Here is a 27506-nt window from a genome sequence, read left to right as displayed (position 1 = left end):
CAAACGTGATGCTCATCAGTACATCTGATGAGAGCCTGCAAACAAGCACTGAGCCTGCCAAGCTTCTGCCTGTAGATACAGGGAGTCATTGGCCAAATGGGAAACATCTGCATCTTCTCCAAAAAAAGAATTAGTTGAAAAAATGCAAAAATCTGGAAATCAAGCTTTTCTTTTAAAAAGACTCGTGGTTGTGAGAGAGTACAGACTAAAGCATCTGTGGGCTGCCAGAAGATCCATGGAGTTCCAATGACCTCACCATGGGTCTGTTTTATGGGAAGGCAAAACCTGGAGGTGGCAGGATGCAGGAAGAGGACAATGCAGAAGAACTGGGCGTGTGACACTGTGGGGTAGTTAAGCAGCACCAAATGAACACAGCCAAACAATACAGCAAAGTGTTGCTGGTTTCAGAATTTGTTGGAAGAAATGAGCCTAAACACAGATGCTCATCTTGCTACAGTGGTTCTGTCAGGTAAGAACAGGGATTCATCTGATCCTCCCCTAAAGGCTGCTGGCAGGGACAAGTTGCTCTTAGGGTGCAACTGGAGTAAGCCAGGTACCAGGAGGTTTCTATCCTTAGCTGGACACATCTGTTTCAGAGTCACAGTGAAGACACAGCATAAATCTGTTCTCTCTCTGCCTTTCACTCCTCACCTTCAGGATACCCAACCCTGTTGTTATTTGATGGTTGGTCACTCTGCTACATTTCTTTTAACCAGTTTAGCCCATACCTGCATTGTCATAATCTCTTAGATCTAGCAGGATCTTGGCTTTCATTTAGCACTTCCCTTTTAACATAGAGATGGAAGTGCTGTCAAGGAAGCAGGGTTGGAAATTTAAAATTCTGATAAAAATACTGGGGTAAAGCTTGCTGTACTTTCAGCATGGCCTTATGAAAGTTCTTGTACTCTGTGCAATTAATGTATAGAGCCAAGGTATCTGAGCAGGCAGCAAGAGAAGCTTGATATGGCTGGAAACACCTCTCACTGTAGGCTACCAGCCTTCCTTGGACTTATGCACCCCATCATTCACTGGGATTTGGATATAACACAAATGAGAGAGTGTTCAGAAACCAAATATACTCAGAAACCTCTTCACTGGTTCTGCTGCAAGGCAGACAACTTCTACTTAGATGTTGAAACCCAAAGGTAGGGAATTATATTGGGAATCAACACCTAAACACAGTGCAGGCAGAAATTTAGGATTTTAGGACCACATTGCCCAATGAGAAGAGAGAAAAGACAAAAGGTGAAAGACAAGCAAGATGTAGAAGAAAAAAGAATGAAACAATGAAAAAGGTGCATGATAGGTACAAAAGATAGGTAAAGGAGGGGGATTCTTTCAAGCTGGATACTTAAAGTAAGAATGCTCCTCTCTAAAACACCAAGAAGAATACACACATTCACATTTGCCTTTTTTTTTTTTATCATGCAGAATTTGTTCAGTCCCTAAGTGAGTGCAACAGTGCTGGCCTTAATCTCCCACTTCTTATCTCTCAGTAGGATTTCTAAGCCTTTCAGTTCTCCTGAGACAGGAAAGCACCTGGTTTCTGAAAACCCTGCCAGAGCAGCTTGAATATCAGGAGGAGGAGACACTTCTTGGGAATGATAAAACAACGAGCAAAGCAAGAACTGCCGGGCAGGCTGGTGAGTGGGGAAGCCACGGGCTTCTTATTGATTGTACAGGAGTCTTGCTTGGAGAAATGGCTGGAAATTTTTACTTTTGAAAACTGAGAAGAGAGCAGGAGCCAGTGCTGATAAGACAGATCAATGCAGACCATGAATGCAATGAGGTTATTAATAAATAATAAGACTGAAGTTGGGAGCTAATCAAATAAAAAAGATATTTTCTAGTTGGGGCATTGTGCAGGCACTTGATTGCCACAGTAATGGCAATGGAGAGATTAGAAACAATGAACTGCACAGCAAAAAAATGGCCAAAAGTCCCTCCTTGTGGAAATATCTGCTTAAAAGAATGGCTAAAACAGAACGATTTTCTAGAAGAGATATAATTCAGGATATTTAACAGGGGTTGTGAACAGGAAACAGTGATCTTTGGAGCATGTAAAAACTGAAACTAATGCTGGCAAAAGATGCTAGAGAAGCTTGCAATCTCAGTTCTTCTAGTTATTACTAGCAGGATGACAATTTCAGACAGCTGGAAAATGAATGTTTAGGCTCTACAAATTTCTTCAATGGCAGGGACCATAACCCATTATACAATATGGTTGTTCATTCTTTGGCATCTTTCTCTGAAGCTCCACTTGGTCTAAGTTTTAGAAGAAGAGCTCTATAGCTGTGAATGAAATTGAATTATTTTCCCCAAACTCCATTGCACCCCTAACAATGTTAATTGTTCCTATTCAGTACTCCAGGGTGGGTGTAAAGCCCAAGAAATCTCATATAAATTCTATGTACTAAAAAAATAATGAAAATACAAAATTTCTGTATATTTTCTTACTATATTTCTTAGGATTTTTCTATAAGTAAAGCATGTTTATAGCTTTTCATGATGTATTTCTCTTCTCTATTGAAATCCTCAGTGCCTTCTGATAGATTAGATAATTACTACTGCAAAAATAGACTAGCTTATCCAGTCAGGTAAGTAATGCTTAAGCCAAGCTACTTATAACAACAACCATCAGCTTTTCACTAGTGGGGAAAGCTTTCAGGGGAATTTTAAGCCTGACTTGCATAATTTCCTTAAGGAGATCTCCAAAATCCAAGAACTGAACGAGGAAAATAATGGGAAGCAGATGCTTGTCTTATTTCCACAATATAAAAAAGTCAGTTAAGGAGAAAAATCCCACAAGAAGGTTATTAGTTACAGGGAATTTGTAAGCTTGGGGTCCTACTAGATGGTTTTCCAAATGAGGAAAGCACTTCAGAAGCCTCTTGGAGAAATGGGGAAAGACCTGGCATTGCTATTCTCATTTCAATGGTGCTGGTTGTGCTGCTTTCCCAGCACATATGTGCTATAAAACTGGATGAGCACAGAGAAACCTGGGAGAGGCCCAAGGAACAATACTGAGAGGGAATCTCTGTGGTGCACAGGGCATAAAGTGTGTTCTTGACCTGAACTATGCAAAGCTTCCATAGCTGATGAGGATAACAAAACTGCAGAACCATGCTGTGAAACAAAATCTGCACATCTGGGATGTGGGGTTGCTGGGTGGCATTGCTGGTGTTGGTACCATCTGGATTCTTAGATGAGTCCAGAGTAGAATGGCTGTTCCACAGTCATACTGTGTAAGACCAACTACCACAGTGTAGAAATTATGACAGTGTTTTGGGAATGTTCCCTCACAATCAGATAGAGGTAAGAGAACATTAGACAGAAAACACTTCCTCCCACCCCCATCCATCACCTACTTTCCAATAACCACCTTATTTTTATGAGATGATGATTTGATGTTAGCCTTAAGATCATGGAGATATTTATCTAGTCCCCTTTCAATAGAGGAACCACAATCAGAGAGGTTAATTTTGATTTTACTCCCGAGTCTGAGCATTTGGAGATTAAGATGTGATATCTCTGCTAGTTCCCTCATTTTTTTATTTTTTTTTTTGTAATCTGCCATGATGAACTGGGCCAGATGACCTGCAGGATACAGAGGGCTTGATTTGTCATTATGTAAAACAAGTAAGTAGGTGCAACTTAAGTCCAGCTTTGGTCTGATGTGGGAAGAGAAAACAAAATCCCTCTGTGTTTAGCATACAGCTTGTAAACACCTCCAGCACACAAGATATTATTTATTTCTCTGCAATGGCTAAAGATCTGGAATGATGCTAATGACCTTTCCTACAGCCTTGCTCCAGCCCTTCTTGGGAAAAGAGATACTTAAAAACAACCCTGACCAGGGGCTTTACTGAGGGTAGTAAGAGACACAGTACCAACTACCCAATCAAAGCAGCCATCACATACTGACCAGCTGAAAATGAGATATGGGGGCAGTGGGGTGGAGTGGACTGGGCAAAATGAAAAGTAATTGTTCAAACCTAAAAGAAACCCTTTAAGGAAACAGATTATCAATGTAATTAATGAAAATAGCCATGGCAAAAGTTTTCCCTCTCCTTATGACATACAGTTTCACAGGTGAGGAACCCAAGCCAGGATACAGGGCCACGGAGGAGACAAAGAGTTGCAGTAGGACGCTCCCTTCTGACACTCAGAGGACAAAGTTAGGAAAAATATCTTGTTTCAGTGAGGCATCCTCTTTAAAGGCATGAATTGCCTTCCTGACTCACATTAGGCTTCTTCATGTCTCTATTTTTTTCTACCAGCAAATTGTTAGGAAAGATAGACAGCAGCTGACTTTGTTCACCCTAAAGATGTCCATATAGATGCAGAACAAACATTCACTTCTCCTCCATAGCCAGTGCCTGTTCACATGTACTTGTCCTTTTAGCTGCCTTTCTGTGTTACTCATTAGATATGTTAATAGCATTTAAAGTCATCCAGAGGAGGTGATATTTAGTTATTATTCAAGACTATGAGAAAGAAAAGAAAACCTGTCTGGAGATGATTAGATCTCCTGCTGTTCCCTGACCTGTTAGAAAGTGCTATGGACTAATAGCTGTGACTTCCATTCCTATTATGCTCTGATAGGATTTCCCTTTCAAAACACTCTGACAAGATAGGACAGTGGGCAGCTGAGTTGGAATAATGTGAACACTCTGAGGACGTGTGTGTGTGTCAAGACACAGCAGTCTAATGATTAAAGCAGCACTCTGTACCTCTCATCAGAGAAAACAAAACAGAAATAATTCCAAGTCTTACAAGGAGAAATTACCTGCTTCACAAGTGAATTGTAGGGATCAGGACCAGGAGTTGTGGTAAGATAGAGCAAGGGCAGCTACAGTTCTGAGGAGGTGGGGGAAAGTTCTAGAGCTAAGAGCAAGCTAAGTGGCTAAGAGGTGTTAAGAGTGAGCATCTGGGTAGTCTGGGGTGTTTGGAGGATACTGACATTATTGGTGACTTCTTTATGCTGAGCAGAAAACTGGTGGTATAGACAGAGATGCTCAACAGAGCCAAGAAGCTCATCCTACTGAAATAATGTGTAACTTTACTTAAAGAGGTAAATGTGGTGTATTTCCAGATAAGGAGTAGGCAAGACTCTGCCAACACTTGAGTTGGAGGCCTTGTATGGAATTTAGGAAGGGGATAGGTTTCATATTCATGGTTGTCCACTTGTAAGGAAGCTTGGTGGAACTGTTGCATGGAGTGATCCACATGGATAGGTGTGTGGACTGGATCCTCAGCTAAGGGACATACATAATGCCAAAGAGGGGCACGGGTGAGGGGCATCACCATTGATTGTAAAATGTACAGCACTGAGAACTTCTAGGGATTTCCCAAGGTGTCCCCGTGTGTTGCAACACATATGTCCAGCTTTGGATGGTTCTGGAGGTCTTCTTATTGTTTCAGTTCTAACACCAAAGAGAACAGAAAGAGTACCACTGAGAGGTGAATTTCTGAGTGCAGTGCTATAGTCCTAAGGGAAGAACAACAATAATTTGTTAGTCCCTGCCCATGCAGGGGGTTTGGAACCAGGATGATCTTTAAGGTCCCTTAAAACTCTAACTATTCACTATTCAAAACACATGGATAATATAATGAACTTGACTGGTAGTATGGACCATATTAGAGAAGTTTGCTCCATTTTAGCTCCAAATTTAGACAGGATGGTTGGAATTCCTTCATGGCCAGCTGCTCTTGCAGAAGAAGAGCTCCTCATTAATTCAAGGGAGAGCAGCTTACCCGGAGAAGCACGATGATGTCTTAGTCCTGGAAATGTTCTGGAAATCTGCTGGTTTTTTTCCAGGCTTTGTTTGTTTGCAGTGAAATGTGCTTAACTCTGAGGAGCAAAGCTATGGTAATAAGTAAGAAGAAAACAAATTAAAGAGAGGTGAGTAAAGCCATCAACATTTCTAGAGAGCTGGCAGGACCAAATTCAGAAAGTCCACAGTGATATGAATGGATCCCACTCCAATTGCACACTTGGACTAAGAGGCACCTGCAAGCAAGGGTATACTGTTTGTTGGCAAAAGCACTGTAATGGCAATAAATACATTAAATTTCAGATGTCTGAGGTTTAATAGAGTGAGTGCTCCTTATGGTTCCTTGGAAGGCAGGAGACAGAGTGGAGCCAGTGCTGTAGTTGCAATGAGCTTTCATCTATTTTAAAATTAGTTGTCTACTGTCCAAGGGTTGAGCACAGAGTCAGAATGAAGCAAAGAGTCTATTTTCACTTCCAGGTAGAGTCAACTGCTAAAGGTTGAATCAACAAAGGTCTCTTGACTGCTGGACTGGAAAACACTCAAAAGCACAAGTCAGAAGTGCTAAGATCCTACATCTAAAAGAGAGGAGAGAGGAAATGCAGTGAAGGACCCATCAGATCTTCAGGAGCTTTTAGAAATAAGCTAGGTGGCATAATACAATTTATCTCCTTGGGGTCCTAAGGCTGGGAAAAAATTGCTTGGTGCAGTTTGATTAGAGATGTGTTGCTTTTTTAAAAACCCACCATCATCAAACCAAATATCTGTCCAGAGATACTTCCACCCATAAAGGTGCATGGGTAAAAACAAAACAAAACAAAATGAAACAAAAAAACCCAAACCACCTTTCTTCATGCTGAAATCAGAAAGTGATATAAGATCCTTAAGGCTCATCCAAGAGGCTCTCAAAGATCTCCAGCCCTGCCTAAAAATATAGGCTGACTGTTGAGCCTGAAATAAGACCAGAAAGGCAGTAATCCCCAGGATCTCTCTATGCCAGAGGATCAAAATTTTTAAAGGGTTTTTAGCTCCTCATAGCACACTGCTTGACCTGGTACTGTGACTCCAACAGGAGCATCTGGTTGGAGCCTGAGTATGATGCAGTTGTTTTATTAATACATCTTCCTTTTTTTTACCCTTGACAAGGAAACTCCCTGGTTATATTATGGACTCAGGAAACTACAAAACTACAAAATTGCCCAGCTAGTTTTACCTAGACAAAGATGAAGGAAGATATGGGATAAGAATTTAATTCTCAGTAGTTCATGGAAAAAGTATCTCCAGCTTTCTTCAGCTAGGACAAATTGATTTGGGAAGGTATTACAGTGTTACTTGTCTGCCAAAGCTCTCACAATATGCTTTAACCATTCCAGAACAACTCTTCTAGGCAAAGACTTGAGTAATCCCATCCTTTAAGTCAAAGGAAACACATTTGTTCATTCTAAGTCACAGTATCTGGGAAGGCTGGGATCTATCTTCTTAGTTTTTTTTAAGGGATGTTCTCTTGCCAAAAATGTCTTTTTTTTCTTGGCTGTGGATATTTTTTCTATTTTTTGTTTAGAGAAAAGTGGTACAGATTTTGGCAATTTCACCATGTAATCACGGTTCATTTGAATGGGTGGACTTGAATGGGCTTTGCTCCTATGGTAACAGATTTTTAGCTGCAATTGTTGTTAGCTTTTTGAAGGTGGCATTAACCATTGTTCCCAGTGGCATGGTTATCTATGTGACTTGGGCTTCCAAGACTACAACTCCAAAGTGTCAAGGTTACATGGGGCAAAGGAAGGGAGAGTGAATGACTGGGAAAATGAGATTAAGCCCTTTTTGATCTTCTCCCAAATCCTGGACTAGACAGAGGCCAAAGCCATCCCAGCAGAGCTTATAGCAACTAAGAGGCTGCTGGAAATTCTGCCAGCCTCACTTGTTCCTTCTGGGGGAACATGCCAGGGGGATCCTTTCTGCCCCATCCTTGATTCCTCTCTGTGGCAATGTGCCCTTTGCTCAAAGGTGAATGAAGCTGCCACAGGGACCTTCAGCTGCTTCTTGAAGACATCTCTGGGGCTATGTCAGCACAGCAGGTGGGGATGCAGCTAAGATTTTGGCAATATCTGCAATTCTGGGGCTGTGTTTAAGGTCACATTTCTGTAGCTGTGCTCGCCTTCATTTAATCTTGTTTGCTCTGACGTCAATGCAAATGTAGCAGTAAGCCCATGCTGTTACATGCTCTCTCTATTATTATGTGGGTTTTTTTCTCTCTTCAATCATAGCTGGTTTCTTATGATTGAGTTAAATTCACTATGGAGAGGGGCGGGTTGTTTTAACAGTGCAGTAGATAGTGTGTTGGCATATTCTGTCCAAATGCAGGGTATCTGTACTTAATAATTCTTTTCAATTATTCTTGTTATAACAGCCAAAACAGCTGAGTTCACTGTGAGATGTGTGTGCCTGTACCCTAGTGTAATTCAGCCCTGAATGCTAATGTATTAGTCCTGCCTCTTTTTTACATAAACAATTTATTACTTTCATATGAAATAAATTTTCATGACATAGATTAATATATTTTGCCTACCATCTGGAAGGTCCTACAGTGGCCTCCAAATGGTGCACGGATCCACGCCTTATTGAAATGTAACCCTTCTCAGAGGAGAGCATAGTAGTTGAATAACACTGCATAACTTTAGGACTGTTGGCATAAAACAAACAGCATCCTGCTGAATCTAGAGGCAAATTTAGGTTGGAAGAGGTTATAGTGTTTTTCTCAAGCAGCCCAGCAGATTTAACAGATTCTCAGTTTGTGCAAAATATCTAAAGGGCATCCATTGATTGCAAAGCATAGAGATGTTCAGTGATTCCTCTGTGACTGGGGAGCAAATCCATAGAAAAAGTAGTTCCTACATCACCTGCCTGCCCACTGCAGTGCTCTATAAAGCAGCCTCTGTTTGAAGAGCAAAAGCGATAAGAGTCAGATAATAGGCTTGTGGATAAAAGAAGTGACATCAAAATCTTTCAACAGCCATGTCATTAGTGGATCAGAGGATGGGCTGTCATTGACTCTTCAAGCCTTAAATGCTAGAGCATTCAACAAGGAAATGGTAAGTTTTCATGAAATTGGAAAGCTGTGGACTTTCAGGTCATGTTTAATAATTTGTCACAAAGAAGGTCTATTTGTAATACCCCTGCTGTCAAAGCATCAGTGGATTAACAGGGCTAAGAGGTAATTCTGCTTTAACATCAATACTGGTGTAAAAGTAAATGCTGCCTAGGGCTTAATAAGAACATTTCAAAAATGTATTCATGGAGTGACAGCATGAAGTGAGTGACAGCCATAGAATGTGGGTAAAAAATTACCACAAAGGTTAGAATAAACATTCAGGGCTTGTCTCAGGCCATTAGAGATGGGGTCTCTTTTGCAGGCTCTTGTCCACTGTTGGCTCCCTCATCTGAGTTTTCTTCCTTCACTTCAGCCACTGGTGTCACAAAGTCATTGAAGTGGGGCAGGATTTCCTGGAAGAAAACTCACTCCACTGTTCGAGGTACTTTCTGAAGTACCTATTTTTGGAGACCATGAACTGGTCATTCTTCATTTCTGTTGAGGGTACTTTAGACATCTAGCTCAGACTGGACTTTAATACCTGAAGTGAGTAGAGCTGATTCCTGTCCATTTTACAAACCCTTCAAACAGGTCATAAATATTTTCCCAAAGCATTTTCTAGTGTGATGAGACTATACCTGACTATACTATTGGGAGCATGCCCTAACTAATACGTGAGACAAGCCTGGGATAGAAACAATCCTAGCCCCTTGTCCTGGTGCTATAGTGTTGAAAACGTATTGTAGAAAAAGATAAGGAAGTTGTAAAGTCACTTTTAGTCTTTGAGATGGACGTTCAAGAAGATTTTAGGACTGGACCTCTTTATATTAATTGGTCCTTATCAAAGGGCACCTTCAAAAGTGCTCTCACTGCCAGCCTGTGTAGTCATGCCAGTTTCTCACTTCTGGACTAATTGGGCTGACAAGTCAAAAATGAATAATTCTGGCAGCAGTAATGACCCCACAATGCTGTGGAGATGGGGTATGAGAAGGCTTGAGAGTCTCTCTTCTCAGAAGTCAACTTCCTAGCCTGTATGTTTTAAGAAAAAAATGATATTGCTGACACCTCCTTTTCAGAAGACAAGGGTGCTCATTCTTCTGTTCTGAATGAAATAACTACAGGGGAGAGCTGAGAATAGGTGTTTGTCTTTTTGGGTATTTTTGTGTGCCATGGATGAGTGGCAGCCAGAGAAGAGGCAGATTGAATGATTGCAGTTGCTCTCTGTGCCTCCAAGGTGCTGGCCTCTCTTATCAGTGGGATACTGTGGGGTATCAGATTAATTCCTAGACATGACTTTGCATCGTGGCAGATAGCTCCATCTCTTTGGATTTTACAGTGCCAAGCTCTAAATTAAGAAAAAGTGGCAAGGGAAGAGCTCAGCTGCTTTGTCTCTGCAAGCTCTGCTCACACCACTGTCTTTCTGGGCTTGTAACGTAAGCAGGAGCTGATAGTCAGCATTTTTCATTTCTGCTTCACTCCACTCAACAGCAATGAGATTTAGTCTAGTGCTGTAATTTCACACACACACACACAGCACTTGTGTGGTCTTGTTGAAATGGTACAGATTTGCAGGTGCTTGGGACTTTGGGAAATCATTCTCCTTCTTCTGACAGCTGAGGTTTTTCTGAAGCTGAATTTAGAGTCTTGAGTGATTATTTAGATTCTTAAACAAGGTGGCTGAATTTAAGTGCAAAGCCAGTGCTGCTTTTGAAAAACAGGTCATTTATTTATATCTTAAATCTGGATTTAGGAGTCTAAAATTAGTTGCTAATTTTTTGCAGATCTTTGTCTTGGTCTAAATAAAGAACAATGTCTATTTAGGTGTTGAAGTTGGAAAAGTTGGCCTACAAGGCTTACCTGTTGTCACAGAATGCCAATAAGAAGGACAGGAGGTCTGCAAATCTTCTTTCCTGCAATATGGCAAATTCCTACTAGAAGCTGCTCAAGAGTTAAATTGTTCAGTTCAGCTTGGAAATCCTGTTGGGAGTCTGAAGACTCCACAATTTCTAAACTGGGTGTGCCTGCAAAGACAGGTCTGCTGTAGGGCTCCTGTAACTCAAACCAGATTTAAGAGGAGCTATTAGAGCAATGATAACTTTAGGAACAAGAGTGCCAAATTGTATGAAGTGGTGGAATTCCTCTTAAGATCCTGCATAATTCATGAACATATTTTAAATATGTTTTTACGTAATGTTCTTTTAGGTTAGTGATTGCAAAAAGTAAGTCATGTCTGATCCTTTTCTCATTCACATTCTCATTCACAAAATAAAACTGATAATGGAAAAACAAGGCCTCTATGAAGCAAAACTTATACTAAGATAGGCAAAATCCTATAAAGATATTGACAGAAGAGCACTGAGAAAAATGTTGAATACATGTTTAGTATCACTTGACATCATTTTCAACTGATACAGATTTTTTCGTGCTTCTGTCTTTGTTATTCAACAGGTACCACCTTCTGTAGAGTCCTTGTTCTCTGAAAGTTTATCTGGAACTGAACCTGTTTTGGGAGCTAACACACCATCATTTCACCTGTTGCTGAGTAACTTATATTCTCTGGCATACGTACATGCAGAATGCACCTTGGGGTTAGGAATGGGAATAAATACAGGTTTACAGGTGGAAAACACAGTCACAGAGGGACAAAACATCTTCCCTGCCATCATATGACCAGCTTGTGGTAGAAAAGGGATTTGAAATGAGGTCTCTGATGCTGGACTGGTGTCCAAACCATTTGACTGTGTTTCCTTTGTCCTGTACTGGAATTGTTCTTGTTGTCATTATTGTTTTAAATCAGCAAGTAGTGTGATGGAAAGGGTGTTGAGGCAGAATAACACATGATCTTTGCACCTTGCACTGAAGAGACTTGGGAGGGACTTGTGTGAAATCCCCTCACTCACTCCACCTTGGTACCTGGATATTTTGGGATCAAAGACAGCTAAGTGTGATGCTAGCACTGTCTTCAGTACTGCTGATTACAGGCATTTTTATGCTTTAGCTGCACCAGCCTCATCGACATAATGGATCATCTGACCTCTAAGGACACACTGACTCACAGACAACTCAATTTTGTTAAATTTTCCTCATACAGCAAATCATAGAATCATCATAGAATCATAGAATGGTTTGGGTTGGAAGGCACCCTAAAGATCATTAAGTTTCTGCTCTCACAGGGGGAGTGGACTAGATGATCTTTTGAGATCACTTCCAACCCCTAACTTTCTGTGATTCTGTGATTCCAACCCCCCTGCCATGAGCAGGGACACCTCCCACTAGACCAGGTTGCTCCAAGCCCCATCCAACCTGACCCTGAACACTTCCAGGGATGGGGCAGCCACAGCTTCTTTGGACAACCTATGGCAGTGTCCCACCATCTTCACACTAAAGAATTTCTTCCTAATATCTGACCTAAATCTACCCTCTTTCAGCTTGTAACCATCGCTCCTTGTCCTGTGATCATATAAGTCCCTAATATTGCAGGTGTGACTTTTATTCCATCTGACAAAAGCAGTGTACTGCTGGGCTGGATATTTAAGGCTTTTCTGGGAATTATTCCAGTGCTTGCTCTGTTCATAGCTTTGCCCATTCACAATGACCTGAGTAGTTTACTGCATATGCAGAATCTGCAGTGGAAGCAAAGCCTGATCTTTAAACTGAATCACTTCTCTCTCCTGTTGAATGACAGAATGTGTAATGTGTCCCCACATGCCAGGGGCCTTTCTAGGACCAGAGCTTCAGGCATCACATGGAGAATTAAGGTACACTGAAGGCTTGGTGTTTATTTTGGAATTGAACTCAAAGCCCTCTGCTTTGGGGACAAGCTTTCAACCAGATAAGCTGGAGGATTTGATCTGGGAACTTCCTTTCTTTGGTATTTCTGTCTTCCTCTTTGAACTGCAGCAAGCACTTAGTACACGTGATGATGGGAAGGAAAAGCTGTTGTGTAATATCTGCTTATCACTACAGATTATCCCTTAGCAATGAGATTAAAGCTTTTCCTTATGTAGTAAGAGCCTGGGGTTTAGTGAGGGTTTTTTTGTTTGTTTATTTGTGTTTTTTCTTTGTTTGTTTGTTGGTTTTTGTTGGTTTTAAGTAATGTACTAGAATTTCAGTTTCATTGAGCAAGGAGAGCAAACTTCACAAGTTTGACTAAGGAATCAGAAATTTTTAAAGGAAGTATAGACTTTTAAAGAATTTTTTTTTTTTTTTTAATGAGGATATCTCTATAATCATGTATGCTGTAATTCCAGTATTGCCTCCTCGTGATTATATTCACAATGGGACTAAGGCAAGAAAGGATTTTGGAGTCATACAGACAAGGGGTTTGCCTAAAACAGTGCTTTGGAGCTCAAACCCTGCAGAGCTTTGTGATACCACAACAACCTCCTGTTGTTTCCTGCTAGTGGATTGACTTTCTGGTTAAAGCCCAGCTGGTTGTTAGGATATCCATGTGCATCCCATACCTGGCCCATTTTACTGCTCCCTACTTCTGCCATGTACACACCAAGCAAAGATGTCTGGGTTCCTGAGGCTGCTTTAAATCTGTCTGGTTTCATCAGCTGTAGAATGACAGAGGCTGAGGACCAAGACTGCAAAGAAACCTCAATCTCTTTTCTTGATCAAGTCATCAAGCTGCTGAACAAGGTTTCAAAACAGCATCAGGTTTCCCCAAGACTCTATTGCACATCTCTCTCTCTGCCTCTAAATCAAGTGTTTATTGCCCTGCAATGAGTAGACACCTGAAACCCAAGTGAAGTAAAAATAGCAAAAGCATCTCTCTCTGAGGACCATCCAGCCTGGGCACTAAGATAAGGGTCATTGGATTTCTGTTTATGGGGGACATCAAATTTCCTAGATCTGAGGCCACTCCATGCTAATTTGTCACTGTGCTACAGTGGCAGCAATAAGTTTATTTAAAAACTAATAATGTACCCTGACCCTTCTTGTCTCTGCCCTTCCATTACTCTGTAGTTTGTATCAGAAGGATCAGCAAGCTGAGACGGGGAAGGAAAGTATTTAAATTACATGAAGGCTGTGGTTTCTAAATAAAGGCCAATGGTCCCTTTGCTAATACCACTATCATAATCTGACCCTGAGAGCCTGAACCACTCATTCTTTGTACGGGTATCTCCTTGACTGCAAAGGGAATTTTGGGCACAGTGCAATTACCAACACAAGATTGGGCCAATTACTTAATTAAATTTTAAGTAGGAGCATATACATAGCAGATGGACATTTTGAGGAGGCAGAGAGTAATGTGTGCAGGGTAACAGAGAATGCAGCTTATCTTGTTATCTGTTCCTTGGATGAGTTTTAAGTGTATTAACATCAGGACTCCAGTCGGATTGAAGCTGTGTGTAAAATTTCTGAAAGGCTATTTTACTTGGAACAATTTTCCTCAGATGAAGATGAGAATGACACAGTCATGTAGCCACTCTTGTCTGAAACTGGCATGAAAACAAAGAATGGCCTCAACTAGAAAAAGTCTTTGTTTAGGCAATTTTATCTATAGGCTTCTAGAGGTGACTGTGTTTTATTTGGATACTCGCTTTTAAAGTCAGCTAAAAGGTTTCTCAGTCAAGATCTTTTCAAAATGATAATTTGTAGATAGTAGATTGATTACCTTATCTTCCTGTCCATTCCCATGCCTCGCTTTGCATTGGAGTTTTAACTCTGTCTCGTTGCTTTATGTGAATGCATTTTAGGACAAAGGTTTATTTATGTTTATTTTCTCTCACTTCACATTTACAGAGCTGTAGGCATCCTTAACTGCTTTTTCTGGAACACAGCAATACACAAGAAGGGCAATAAGAATATGATTTTTATTAAAATGATACTAGGTTTAGGTACTTGGAAAAATTCCACTAATATCAATGAATAGGAAGTACCAATGCAGATTTGATTAGAGGAGATGAGAGGATCTGTGAAGTAAAGTATCTCATGTTCTCTGTCACAGAAAAAACCAACTTAACGTTATCATTTAATTAAATATATTTAAGATAGTAAGGTCTAGAAGTCCAAGATACAGTCAAGAATTTGCTCTTGACTGTCACATAAAATGTAGAGAAACAGAGAGCCTGAATGGAAAAGGGACCAAAAAGTCCATCTCCTGATTCCAGCCATGAGCCAATCAATGCTACACAGCACTAGAAAGTTGATCAACCCAACCCATTTTTACAAGATACTTGTATAATTGACGCAAATACAGATCTTTTCCCAGCCATGGCATGAAGATTCTCTCAACGAGGGCAAGAATTGCTCTCCAGATTTGCCAGATTTGCCATTTAGCAGTTCCTTTATTTAACATCTTGGAAACATTGCTTTTAAAACTGAACAATATCCACTGTGTTCTGAACATCATCTAGACTCAGATAAGGTTGTTTTCTACTGACACAAGCAAAATCATCATTGGTTCAATTTTCTATCCTTTATAGATAAGTACCTTGTGAAATAAGGTAGAATTTTGGCTGAAATGAAGATACTTGCCCTGTCCTATAAAGCTCATGTCAGCATTTGAACAGGGTGAGCAGGAGTGATCACCCTCATCAGAAATGCTCATCATGGAGGGAAAAGGAAGGACCCACACCTAAATCTGAAGTAGGAGCTTCTCAAAGCTAACATAAAGTCTTTGGTATTTTCCATGTGTTTTGGAGGTCCTAACCTTCCTTTAAATGAGTGACTGCAGTGTACAGCCTGGTGACTCTCACTGCTTAGAAAGGACATTCAGCATTTGGGACTGAGTGGAAGAAAGGATTGTAATGTTGTTTGAGATGCTTTGGTGACAGGAAGGGAGGAGACAAGCCCTGTTTTCTCAGCTGTCAGGCTTATTTAGATTCCAGCTACAGAGAATAAATTTATCCTTCATTTTAGATTAGCCTGGGGTAAGCCAAAACATGAAGTACAGTGTTTAGGATTTATGGTTCTGAGGAGCATGCTTCAAGGGACACCAAGCTGGCACTCTTGTCAAATTCCCAAACATCATACAAAAACCTAACAGCAATGATTGTATGAAAGTGATTCCCATGTCTGTTTGCTTTCTTTAAGGGTGTCCCAATGGCTGAAGAAAAGTCCAAGCCTAACTGCACTGTTAGTGAAGTCACCATTGTGAACCTGAAGCCTGAGAAAAATCCCACTCTTGTCTTGCCAGGAGGGAAAACAGGAAATGAACATAGAAACCTTGGTTTCCATCCTCCTTCTCCAAAGATTTCAGAGAAGAGGTTATCCCAGGGAGAGAAAAAAATGTGGCCAGAAAAGGTGAAAAAAGAGGGGGCTTTATCTCCCAGCCTGCATCGTGCAAAGGAGTTTTGTAGCACAGAGAACATCACCCTGAAGAGGCCAGTGAAGTTGGCCCCTCTGGATATCCCTGTGGAAGTCAAAGAAGCTCAACTCCAAAAGATCATGAGCATCCAGAGGGAAGCCCAAATGGCTGCTCAGAAGCTGACCATTAAAGCCACCAGCAATGAACCCATTGTGAAAAGGGTAAAAAATCTGGCTCAGGGGGAGCTGGAAAACCTTCAAAAGATAAAGCTAAGTGAGAAGGCTGCTCTGGAGAATAAAGATGATCCCCCACCCCTGAAAAATAGCAAACCCCTGGGAGAAATTCAAATTGTTTTGCCTCCAGAGACAACCTCTAAGTTGACTAAACAACCTGGTGTTGAAGAAGTTCCCAAGACACTCCGTAAGCCTCTAATCCCCATTCTCCATGTATCTGAGATGCATGAAGAGTCCAACATCCCTGACAGCATCCCTGACAGCATCCCTGATCCTTGCCAGAATGTTTCTCGGCGCCGATTCAGAGTAAAGCACACAAAAGAGCAGCAGGAAGACCATGGGAAAGCTAAACCCTTAAAGGCCACAGATCCAAGTGCAGGAGAAGGCAAGCAGAAATCTGCACATCAACGAACACAAAAAACCCTCAGTGATGCAAGCAAGCTCATTGAAAATATGTCCAAAAAACAGAAGGAACGAGGAGCAAAGCAAGGGGAGTTGGATGAAGCCTCTCTTGTGAAAAAGCAGACTACTCGAAGGATGGCCTTGGGAGACATCATCCAGGTGGATGAAGACTGAATATCACATATCATGTAATGTACAGGAGAGTTAGACACAATAACTACCCAGTAAAATGTTTTAGACTGACTGTTTGGATATGAGTCTTCAGAAGTGTGTCTGAAGATATTAGGAGACCACAAAGTGAAAATAAGTCAATATTGTTGAACATCTATGGCATTTCTAAGGTTTTAAAACATCTTAGAAATAAGTGGGACACAGGACAAATATCCTCCTGCACAGCTCAACACTAGAAAGGCCCCAGCCACAGTCCTGAGTCCAGCATTCAATACAACTTTTCAAGACATGTGGACCATGCAGGAAAAATCTGGGTGTGGACTGTATGGAGGGACCAAGAGAAAAACAGAAACCTAGAAAATACTATGTCTGGGGCAAGATGAAAAGAAATAACATCATTTGCTCTAGAAAATACAGCCCTCCCACTTTTAGTTGTAGGAAGCTTGTTTCAGAAAGACAAGATTAAAATGTTCTTCATATCTTTTGTTAGCAGAACAAAAAGTAATTAGCATAAGACTTAGCAAGGGACATTTCAGTGAGAAAAGGAGAAATAATTTTAAACACAATAAACACTGAAGAATACTGTTTACAGAGATGGGAATCTCTGTCACTGAAATTTTAAATAATACATTGAACAAACACCTGCCAAGGATGATTTCAGAAAGTTAATCCTTCATTCAGACATGACATGGGCCAGATGATATATAATGTCCTTCAGTCTCTATTTTCTTACATTGTATGGTCTATCTTTTTAGTTGCCCATTTGCAGGGCTACTAACCAAGCCATGGAGTGCAAAAATGTGTAATAAAAGTAACTTTTCACTTCACACTGATTCATATTCATTGTCTTACTGTTAGTGTCAAGATATTTAGAAAGCAGCATCTAATAGATGATTTTTTCCTTTATTTCTTCAGATCTACTTCTCTTTGTCCTTTCCCAATTTCTTGGTAAAGAGAGGAATCCTTATATTTTCATTGTCTTGCTTCAAAAGTTCTTGTCTTGCATTTTTTATCTGTTCACTTTTAGTCACCTTTTAAAATCATCAGAAACTTTTGAAGACTGAATATTATTTTTATGTGTACTACAAAACAAACCAAACTTACACAGTCTTAGCATAGTCCTAGATATTTTTTTAGGGAGCAAGAACTATTCTGAGGTGGTTTTTTTTTAGATAGCTATTTTTATGAGCTTCCAGCAATGCTAGCACAGTGCAAATATTATTAATAAGATTAACATGTAATAAGATTTGCCTTGTAACTGTCTTTACAGTAAAAATTGGGTTGTTCACTCCCTACTTGTAGTTCACTTGCTTGATTTGTTTTTCAGTAAAGGTTGTCTTAGCTGCTTATCAAATGATCTTAGAGGCTGGGACTCAAAAAACCCAATGGTGACACTTGCCATAAATTTTCAAGAGTTGACAAAAATACATTACACTTTTGGAAAAACAGAAGGTGTCTAGAAATAGCAGAATTCAGCCCTTAAACATGCTGACCTTGGGGGAGAAAAGAGGAATGAAGCACCTTCTGTATAGAAAAAGAGGTAAGACCACTTTTGCCTTTTATTCACTCCTCTATGTACATATTGAAGACAGCCAGAGGCAGAGAAGATGGGGTCTTCAAAAGCATTTGAGTTACTTTCTGTATTCCAACAATACCAGAAAATATGAAACTTTTTTTGATGGCATGTTTTTGGTAAAAGAAAAGTCAGCAACCAGAAAGTGTTCTGGAATTCATTCTTGAGTATTTCTTGCTGAAAAAAAAAAAGATTTTTGCTTTGGACATCTTTGTTCATGTTCCTTCATCGTTGCTTCCCTGTTTTGGTTTGTCTGCACTTATATGGCTTTTTTTTTCAACCTTTTTAGATCTGTTTTTTTTTGGGGACTGCCATCCTACTCTTCAGTTTCTTTTTTGCTTTATCTGTTCCTTGGTCATACGTTCTCCCAAATATGTCATGAAGTCTATGATTGACCCCACAGAGAGCTTTCAGTTCCTTACTTCATAGTTCACTTCCAAATAAAATGGAGCAAATTTGCTCTTCTGTAACACTCAGCCCTTTCTATAGACCTCCATAGGCAACTTATTTCAAGAGGCAAATGTTTCAAGTATTTGTGTTGTACAAAATGAGGCACAATAATTAGAACACGGGGTCAAAGAAACCACAGAAACCTCTAATGAAGTAAGAGACAGTAAAAGAAAGTAAAGATGGGAGTAGGAGCAGTGTAGGGAGGAGAAGGGAGATGGGGGGAGGAATGATGAAGAAAGAGGAGATAGGAGCAGACTAAACATGAGGAAGCATCTGAGGTAGAGAGGGTGTGTAGCAACAAGAAGTAGAAACAATTTTTCATTCTGATTTTGACTGTTCTTAAGAAAAAAATGAAAATAAATTTTAAAAAAAGGAAAAGAAAAAAAGAAGAAGTTACTAATAGATAATATTTACCAAGTTGTTGTCTTGTAAGCTTCCTCAAGAAGCTAAGTTACCACTAAGGACACGCTTTCTGGTGCTGGTCCCAGATTCTCCCACACAGAAGGAAAACCAGTTGCAGAAACCTGGACTGAAACTGTGCCCAGGTTTGCCACAGCAACAGTAGAAGTATTTACACAAATCAGTCACCCTGTGCCTTGCCACCAGCTTTCTCAGTCAATTTTCTGTTTTTAGAGTAACTGGGGAGTGGATGCTCAAAGCTATGCAGGCCAGAAAGTTGAATAAGAACTGTTGTAATAATTCAACAGGGAATTAAAAATCAGATGCTAACTCAGCAATAAAAATACAAGAGGTATGTCCTTCTTGTGATGTCCGGGCAGTAAGGAAAAATAAAAATTTAACTTACCTCTGACTCACTGCACCTCCTTAGTTGCCAGTATGAACCTGCAATCCCAATGTGTTCTTGTGGCATCTCACAAGTTCCCAGCCAGAAAATATTCCAAGCAGCACTAATGAGATAACCAAACACTACTAAGATTCTCATTTTACAAGTAAAGAGGGATGGCATGAGAGAACAGCTGAGCTATTGAATTTGGCCTGGCTCACCTGAGAAGCTCTTGTCCTTTGTTAAGCTATGATGTGAGAAGTTCCTCTGATGGGTGGTTGAGCCCACCTGGTTGAGACTCTTGCTTTGGAAAAAAAAGTGACAGCTCAACTATGTTGAACAACCTGAACATCTGGAACTGAGGGAAAGTCACTATATCTATATATATATACATATGTATATGTATATATACATATATATATATATATATGCTATTGCTATTGCTCCTTAGCCCTTTCAGTTTAACTAAATGCATTAAACCATGTGTCCAGGGACAAGTGATGAAGTGTTGCTCTAAAAATGTAAAACAGTGAGACCAAAAAGGAGTCCCAATTTTATCTGGTGGCTTCGGTGGAAAATTGTTGTTGGATGCACAGGTAAGACGCTTTTAATCAGGGGAAGAGAATAAAAGGTTACTTTTAAGTAGGGAAAGTGCATTAGCAAGGTCATTGTTGAAATGATGGCTCCCAGATCCAGTGTCCAGCTTTACATGAAATTTCTCATGCTCTGTCCAGTGCTTCAAAAAGTGTGATCACATATTGGGAAAATGCTAGAAGACTTATCTGCATTCTAGGAAACTTATCTTCTGTTTGACAGGGAAGAATTTTGATCTGGATTTCGTCCCAGGTTCTTTGAAAGAACTAAAAAAAAAAAAAAAAAAGGTAGTGAAGCTGAATCTTGAGAAATTCACCCAGGAATTTCATGCAGCATTTTAACTGATGCTGCAGCCCAATATAAATTCATGGTCTCCTGGCTCTTTGTGCTGATTAGACCTTCCCACCGCTCCCTTACCCTGGCATTGCTTCTCAATCTGGAACAGGGAATTTAACATAGCAAATTCCCCCATAAGATGAGTTTTCAGCTGGGATCTTTCCTAGTTTTGATTTCCTGAATGACTTCAGCAGTGCTTGTGTCAGGATGGAGGCAAGAACAGGGAAGAACACATTCTTTCTGGTGACTGAATGTACTTCTGTCACATTAATGTCTAAAATATAAAGGCAATAAATTACCATGCAGTGGGCTCCATGACATGATACAGATGAAAAATCTGGGCTCCATCCTTAGACTTGTGTATATTGAGCAACAACAATGGCTTTGGTTTAGAAGCACCAGGCCAGTGTAGCTGGAAAGCAGTCCAGGGAATATCATACTCCATTCTCCATTCTCAATCTGTGTATCCTTCTCCTCTACCATGGTTTTAAAAGTATACAGGCTGAACTATGATGATAATCAAATGTTTTCCATGGCAGAAAATTGTGTCAATGCAGGAGCATATGGGGAACTCATGTACTTATCCAAATGATTAGAGAAAGATGCTCCCACAATGTTGTCTTTACCAGTAAAACAGGTGTGACTTGATGTTCACTGATGCTTGCTAGTGGACAAAAGGAGTGATGAAAAAGCAGTCCTCTGCACACATAAAATACCATTTAGAATACCACTGAAAAATCAAGATTAGGGCAAAAGAGGGATTTTTGACAGAGAACTTTGGCCTCTTCAAGGTACATACTGTGGAGGGGAATACATGTTGTATGTATATCATTGCTCCCTGAAGCCCATTCCCTTGCTTTGCTCAGACTGATCCCACACTAAATCTGACTCAGTGATGAGTTTCAGCTGGGGATGACACAATCAGTGGAGCTGAGATCTAATTGACCCTTAATGGTCTTAATGGACTTCTTAATGAAGTCTCAAATATTGAGCATAAAGGGGGAAAAAATATCTAGTGACTAAATAATTAGGAGGATCCAGTCTTATGTAAATAAATTTCATAAAGGATTAAACAGTGCTTTACGTGTCCATATCCATGTACCTGAGGAGGTCTTTCCAAGAGGAAACCTCTTTGCCTATTCCACTTTTCTGCCTCATCTTCCAATGTTTTGCAGATCAGGAACCCAGGAGGTAATCTGTTTTCTTAATTGCAAAAACATGCTCCATCCACTTCCCCTGAGGAAAAGCAGAACACAAAGTTGGTCTCCACTCCAAAAACCTTTTAGTCAATGTAAAAAAGAAGAGAAAGTGAGCAGACACTACAAACACAGAGGAAACAAAATAGTGAGATCCTTTCCAAATTGGAGTAATGAGCAGAAGTTACAGCCTAGTGGCACAATTATCTAATTTAGGAATAGTGTATATTTCATAAATAGCACCTTCCACCCCCAGAGAGTTTTAGAGGCCTCACAGCAGAGAAAAATAACACTTCCTGGAATGAGGAAAGGAGGAAAAATTCATGATTGACTCAGAGATCTCTAGAACCAGACATGGTGGCTCATTAGAAGGGTGAAGAGGACAACCCAGATATAATTTGGATCCCAGTCATGACTTGAAACAGATGGGAACACTAAGGAATAGCCAAATGTCTTGGCTGTCCCCTACAACATAAAGGACTGTCCCTGGAGACATCGCTTAAAGGTTTTGCAGTTCTTTGTCCTTTCAGCCTGCAGCAGGAAAACTCAGACTTGGATGGAAGGCAAGACAACAGAGAAGAGGTTCAGAAAAGTTTCTAGAAGTGAAGACCTGGAGCAGTAATCTAACATTTTTTAAACTTTATTATTACTTACTGTTAGATTTCCTTTGCAACTGCCCTTACATTGTCACTGATTGCCATATGGATTTTGTAGAGAATTACAGGACATGGCAGTGCAGCCACCAACACACTAGAGGAGGGAAAAATAAAACCAAGAAACACGGCACTCCAGAGACTCTCCTCACTCTGACTGCCATTTCTGCTTGCTCTAAGCTTGTCCCAGTTTCTTCACATTGCAAGGACTGAAGGTTTTAAAAATCCGATTTAAAATCTCCATCCAGCAGTTGGTGCAAGTCTAGAGGAGCCAGAGTTGAGCCTGATAAAAAGTGAATCAAAAGCTGTGCACTAAGCTGTGTCCATGCACTTATCTGAGGTGAATGACAGGGAACAGAATCCCACACAAGAGCCTGTGATCCCACTGGCACTGCCTGGCTGGGAGTTCAACCAGCAGTAGGGTTTAGGGTTCTTTCCAGAAGAAAGGAGCAATTGCAGCAACAGGGAAAATTCTGCTCTTCTAAACCAGGATTTCCAGTTGTCAGTGTGAGGCTGGGATCATGTGTTTACATGATTACTGACTCTGATTTCTCCTGTTCATGTAACCCAGGCACATTAAACTCTCAGAAAAGAGCCTTACAACTGGGGCCCTCCTTCAGAAATGAGCCAGCACCATGTTTGCCTTTGGGATCAGTGTGTGGATGCTCTCAGGCCATTTGTACCAACAGGTTGTCTTAATTTTCACTTTGTGAGAGACATGACTTTAAACACAGTCTTTTCCTCTGAATATTCACTGAGGTCCTGGGGGATGATGTGGCCTCAGGCAACTGCAGCAAAAACATCAATAAAAGGAGAAGTGCTGTAAAATCATTAGTAGAGAATACTTCTGACTTTGTTCCTTGAGTACATTGGTTTCTATCCTGGGCAGGCCGCTGACATTTCTGTCTCCAGAAATTTATTATAGCAGCAGAAGATGAAATTGGTTCAGTTTAAACTAAAGATTTGTGGAGCCTCCAGCTAAACACAGAAGCAAATCCAAAGGATGGGCTGCTAGAGGCACAATTAACACAGAGTATTTTAGTTCCTTAGACTTCTTTTCTTGCTTATTCCTGCTGGAAATAGTAACAGAAGCTCTGAAAGGCCTTCTGAGTGTTCCTGGCCCAGTAAGAAACAGAAAGCAGCATGCAAGCACATTGTGAATGCATCTGTCAGGTTTTCAGAGCAAGAAAAATCCAAGTAGTCCAATAAAGCTGAGATGAGCAAAGAGCACAAGTGAGGTCTTGTGGTGATCAAGACTTTTTTATTTGGTTTTATAGTCAATTAAAATCTACCAGCAGGACTTCAGTAAATTTCTGAGGCAATTTCTTTTTTTTTCTTAGGCCTCCTGCAGTCACACCTGCCCAAGTCCAGACAGACACCTGCACAGGGGTCTGTTCTAATAGTTCTACACTCTGTGTTAGAGGTCAGGCAAATGCACAGTGAGAAAATATCCCTTACCAGAGGCTCTAAAAACCCCTCAAAAGCAAAACCCAAAATGTCCTGAGTGAAATTCACTTGGGTTGATTAAGCTACATCCTTTCCACAGTCCTGACTTCAGGTGACTTGGCAGTCTTGGTGACTTTGCAGACTTACTCGGGTAGTGTTTGTTTTCTTCAGGCTCCATATTTCAAGATGTATAAAAGAAATTGCTTGACTGCTGATCACACAGTGGAGGAATAAAGTGAGGAGCAAAATTAGCCACAAAATGGAAGTTTCAGGGGACATTTTTCCCTTATATTTCCACTTCCACTTTGTGCTTTGAGATAAGGAATGGGGAAGGCCCTAAAATTACCACCAGAGGGCAAACAGATTTGAAACAGGGTATTCAAATTATTTTTTTTTTTTTTTTTTGGTTAAAATAAGTTCTGGTAGAGAGAAACAAAGATGGAACATAAAGCAACACCTTTTCCCCACCCAAAGGTCTTTCCCATGACCACCTTCACCCCTTCCCTCTCAAGTCCTCAGCTCCAGTGGGGTCTGTCCAGGGCTGCATCACCTCCTGCCCTCCTCCTCCTCAGGGTCTGGGCACTGGAACCCATATACCTATTCACTCAGTACACTCCAGAATTGTCCCATGTAGATGGCAGGGGCCATGATCTGGATTTACTGCTTTTCCAAAGCCCATATTTTTTAGCTGTGAGACTATTTCACCATCTGTGAAAAGCCCCATCAGCTGTTCCAGTGCCAAGCTGGATGCATGGAGAGAAGCACTCCCAGTCTTCTGTAAATGGGAAACCCAGTGACAGACCTTATTCTGATGGCCCAGACAGCTGAGTAATCTCTAGATCCACAGGCAGAAGGATGTGAAGCAACCTTGAAAAAACTCTTAGTCCCAGCAAAACAAGACTGCTATATTAGAGATGGGGAAGATTTTTCTGTTTTTTTTTTTTCTCTTGAAAGGCAGCATCCTTTTTCGTCTCTTTAATCCAATTAATGTTTTTCCATCGCCAGATTTCCTCTGTTCATAATTTTCTCATTTTAGAGATCTGTCAGTGGAAGGTAATGAAAATATAAGTAAGCCAGGGTCGTGTGGGAGGGAAGGAAAATTTGGTGTTAAGTTAAAAATCACATTTTGAGGTCTTGGGTGCACTTCCAGTGGTAATTCACTTGTTAAATCAGCCAGTTTGTCCTATCATCAAGTTGTCATTTCTAAGCAGTGCTGCACCAGGTTCCTGCCAGAGACTATTAAGCAAGTCATTATTTCAGCCCCATTAGGTAATGGGACACACCTCTCCATCCAAGTAAAGATGCAAATCAGCTTTGCCTTGAACCAGTGTATTCAGCTTTTTGCTTTTGAGTTGTGGCTTCCTACACAGTTACTAAATAGAAACTTGAAGTTTGGGGCAAAGAGCAGAGCAATCAGGAGCAAGATAAATTAACCTCTTCTTCACCTGCCACCAGGGGCTACAGTTTCTAGGAAGGAAAATAATACAAAACCAGTCCCAATTTCCTAGCTGGACACGATGGTCAGTTCAGTCCACCTTTCTCACCCTTCCTCCTTCAGTTACCTGTGAAAACTTGAATGCATGCTGTGAAGCCACTTAGGTGCCTTGGATGATTTCTTCCATGGCCTTAGTAGCCAAAGCATCAGACTCAGAATTGCCCTCCCAGCATGTCACAGGCAGCCAAACCTGCTGGGCTGCAGGACCCACAGCGTTTCCCCCTCTCTCAACCTCATTGTTGTGGGGCTGCTGTGGTTCTGTGTCCCCAGACCCATCCTGGAGTGGGGCTGAGCCTCTGTTCCCAACAAACACACACACACTACAGACTCCACACATCTGACACACAGATAAATGCAGGCAGAAATTACTTTTTTTATTATTATTATTTGTCTTTATTATCGACAGTTACATGAATAAACCCAGCATCCCCAGAAACATAGAATCATAGAATCATAGAATAGGCTGGGTTGGAAGGGACCTCAGAGATCATCGAGTCCAACCCTTGATTAACTACCGCTGCAGTCACTAGACCATGGCACTGAGTGCCACATCCAGTCTCTTTTTAAATGTCTCCAGGGACAAAGAGTCCACCACCTCCCTGGGCAGCCTGTTCCAATGTCTGATCACCCTTTCCGTGAAAAAATTCTTTCTAATATCCAATCTGAACTTCCCCCGGCACAATTTAAGACCATGCCCTCTTGTCTTACTGAGAGTTGCCTGGGAAAAGAGACCAACCCCCACCTGGCTCCAACCTCCTTTCAGGGAGTTGTAGAGAGTGATGAGGTCTCCCCTGAGCCTCCTCTTCTCCAGGCTGAACACCCCCAGCTCCCTCAGCCTTTCCTCATAGGATCTGTGTTCGAGTCCCTTCACCAGCCTGGTTGCCCTCCTTTGGACCTGTTCGAGGACCTCAATATCCTTCTTGAACTGAGGGGCCCAGAACTGGACACAGTACTCGAAGTGAGGCCTCACCAGGGCTGAGTACAGGGGCAGAATCACCTCCTTGGACCTGCTGGTGACGCTGTTCCTGATCCAGGCCAGGATGCCATTGGCCTTCTTGGCTACCTGGCTAACATGAGCAGCAATGGCTCAGTCCTCTCCTCCCCTGTGGCTGATCAAGATTGAAGGCTGATGTTGGAATATACACACAGGACTTGGGTCTGTCCAGCATCTGGAAGCTCCAGTCTGCCCAGTGCCCAACCCCTGGACCATGGTCTCCTCCTACACTGACATTTTTTCTCAGCCACCAGCCAGCCCACCTTAAAACTCACCAGCATGGGCACATGTGCACTTAGAATACAGAATACTTAGAATGTGCACTTAGGATAGCCATAAATAAGATTTCCTGAGGATATAAGATAGACTGTAGATAGATGGTGAATCTGTGCTTAATGTTTTGTGCTCTTTCACTGCTCATCACAGAAATTTTCACCTCTGTCAGCATTTAACACCTGTCTAATGGCCTATTTTAAAGGGTTTATCCACATTTGTCTCACCTTCGTTTAAAGGTGTTTATTTTTCATATAGCTTGCAGGAAAAAAATTAGATTTTTTTTTTTCCCCAAACATCAGCAAACGACTCTGTCCTGCAGTCCTGGGAAGGGTTATTGCAGCAGGGCTCCAGCAGATGGCTGAGTTCTGTCAGGAATAAAACTCTTCCAAGGAAAGCACATCGTGCAGCAGCACAGTTTCAGGGAACAAAAGAGATTTTTTTTTTCCTTTGGCTATTGATGAATACAGCATCTCTCTTTCCACTTTGGATTTGTTAATGAAACTCGAAATAAAAACAAGCAGTGCAGTTCAAGGAAGACAAATTTGATGAAGCAAAGTAAAAAGAGATTCACTATCCCCTAGAGAAGAGACACCAAATTGCATTCCTGCTTCAGCTCTCCTATTTTTTTTCTTTTTAAAAAAGGGTTTAAAAAAAAAAAAAAAAAACCACAAAAAAAAACCCAAGCCCAAAATAAACAAGAAAACCTAAAAAAGTCCAACAACAAGAAAACAAAAGAAAAAACAGAAAAAACCTGTTACTTCTAGAGTATTTAAGACTTAT

General features: G+C 40.9%; 1 protein-coding gene across 2 annotated transcripts; it reads left to right on the top strand.

Annotated features, from left to right (window-relative positions):
* Positions 1 to 1530: 1530 nt before the first annotated feature.
* Positions 1531 to 17756, top strand: LOC139793575 (uncharacterized). Of its 2 annotated transcripts, none has more exons than XM_071738443.1 (2): positions 1531 to 1643; positions 15910 to 17756. In XM_071738443.1, exons 1-2 carry the CDS (start codon positions 1602 to 1604, stop codon positions 16930 to 16932), a joined length of 1065 nt encoding a protein of 354 aa, XP_071594544.1. In that variant the 5' UTR covers positions 1531 to 1601; the 3' UTR covers positions 16933 to 17756. The 2 variants fall into 2 exon arrangements, with proteins under 2 accessions (XP_071594544.1, XP_071594546.1); XM_071738445.1 differs by lacking the exon at positions 1531 to 1643 and adding an exon at positions 7667 to 7852.
* The last annotated feature ends 9750 nt before the right edge of the window (positions 17757 to 27506 follow it).

The sequence above is a fragment of the Heliangelus exortis genome, chromosome 2, assembly GCF_036169615.1.
Source record: "Heliangelus exortis chromosome 2, bHelExo1.hap1, whole genome shotgun sequence".
NCBI lineage: Eukaryota > Metazoa > Chordata > Aves > Apodiformes > Trochilidae > Heliangelus > Heliangelus exortis.
The sequence above is the reverse complement of the archived record's forward strand: the minus strand, read 5'-3'. Positions and strand labels throughout refer to the sequence as shown.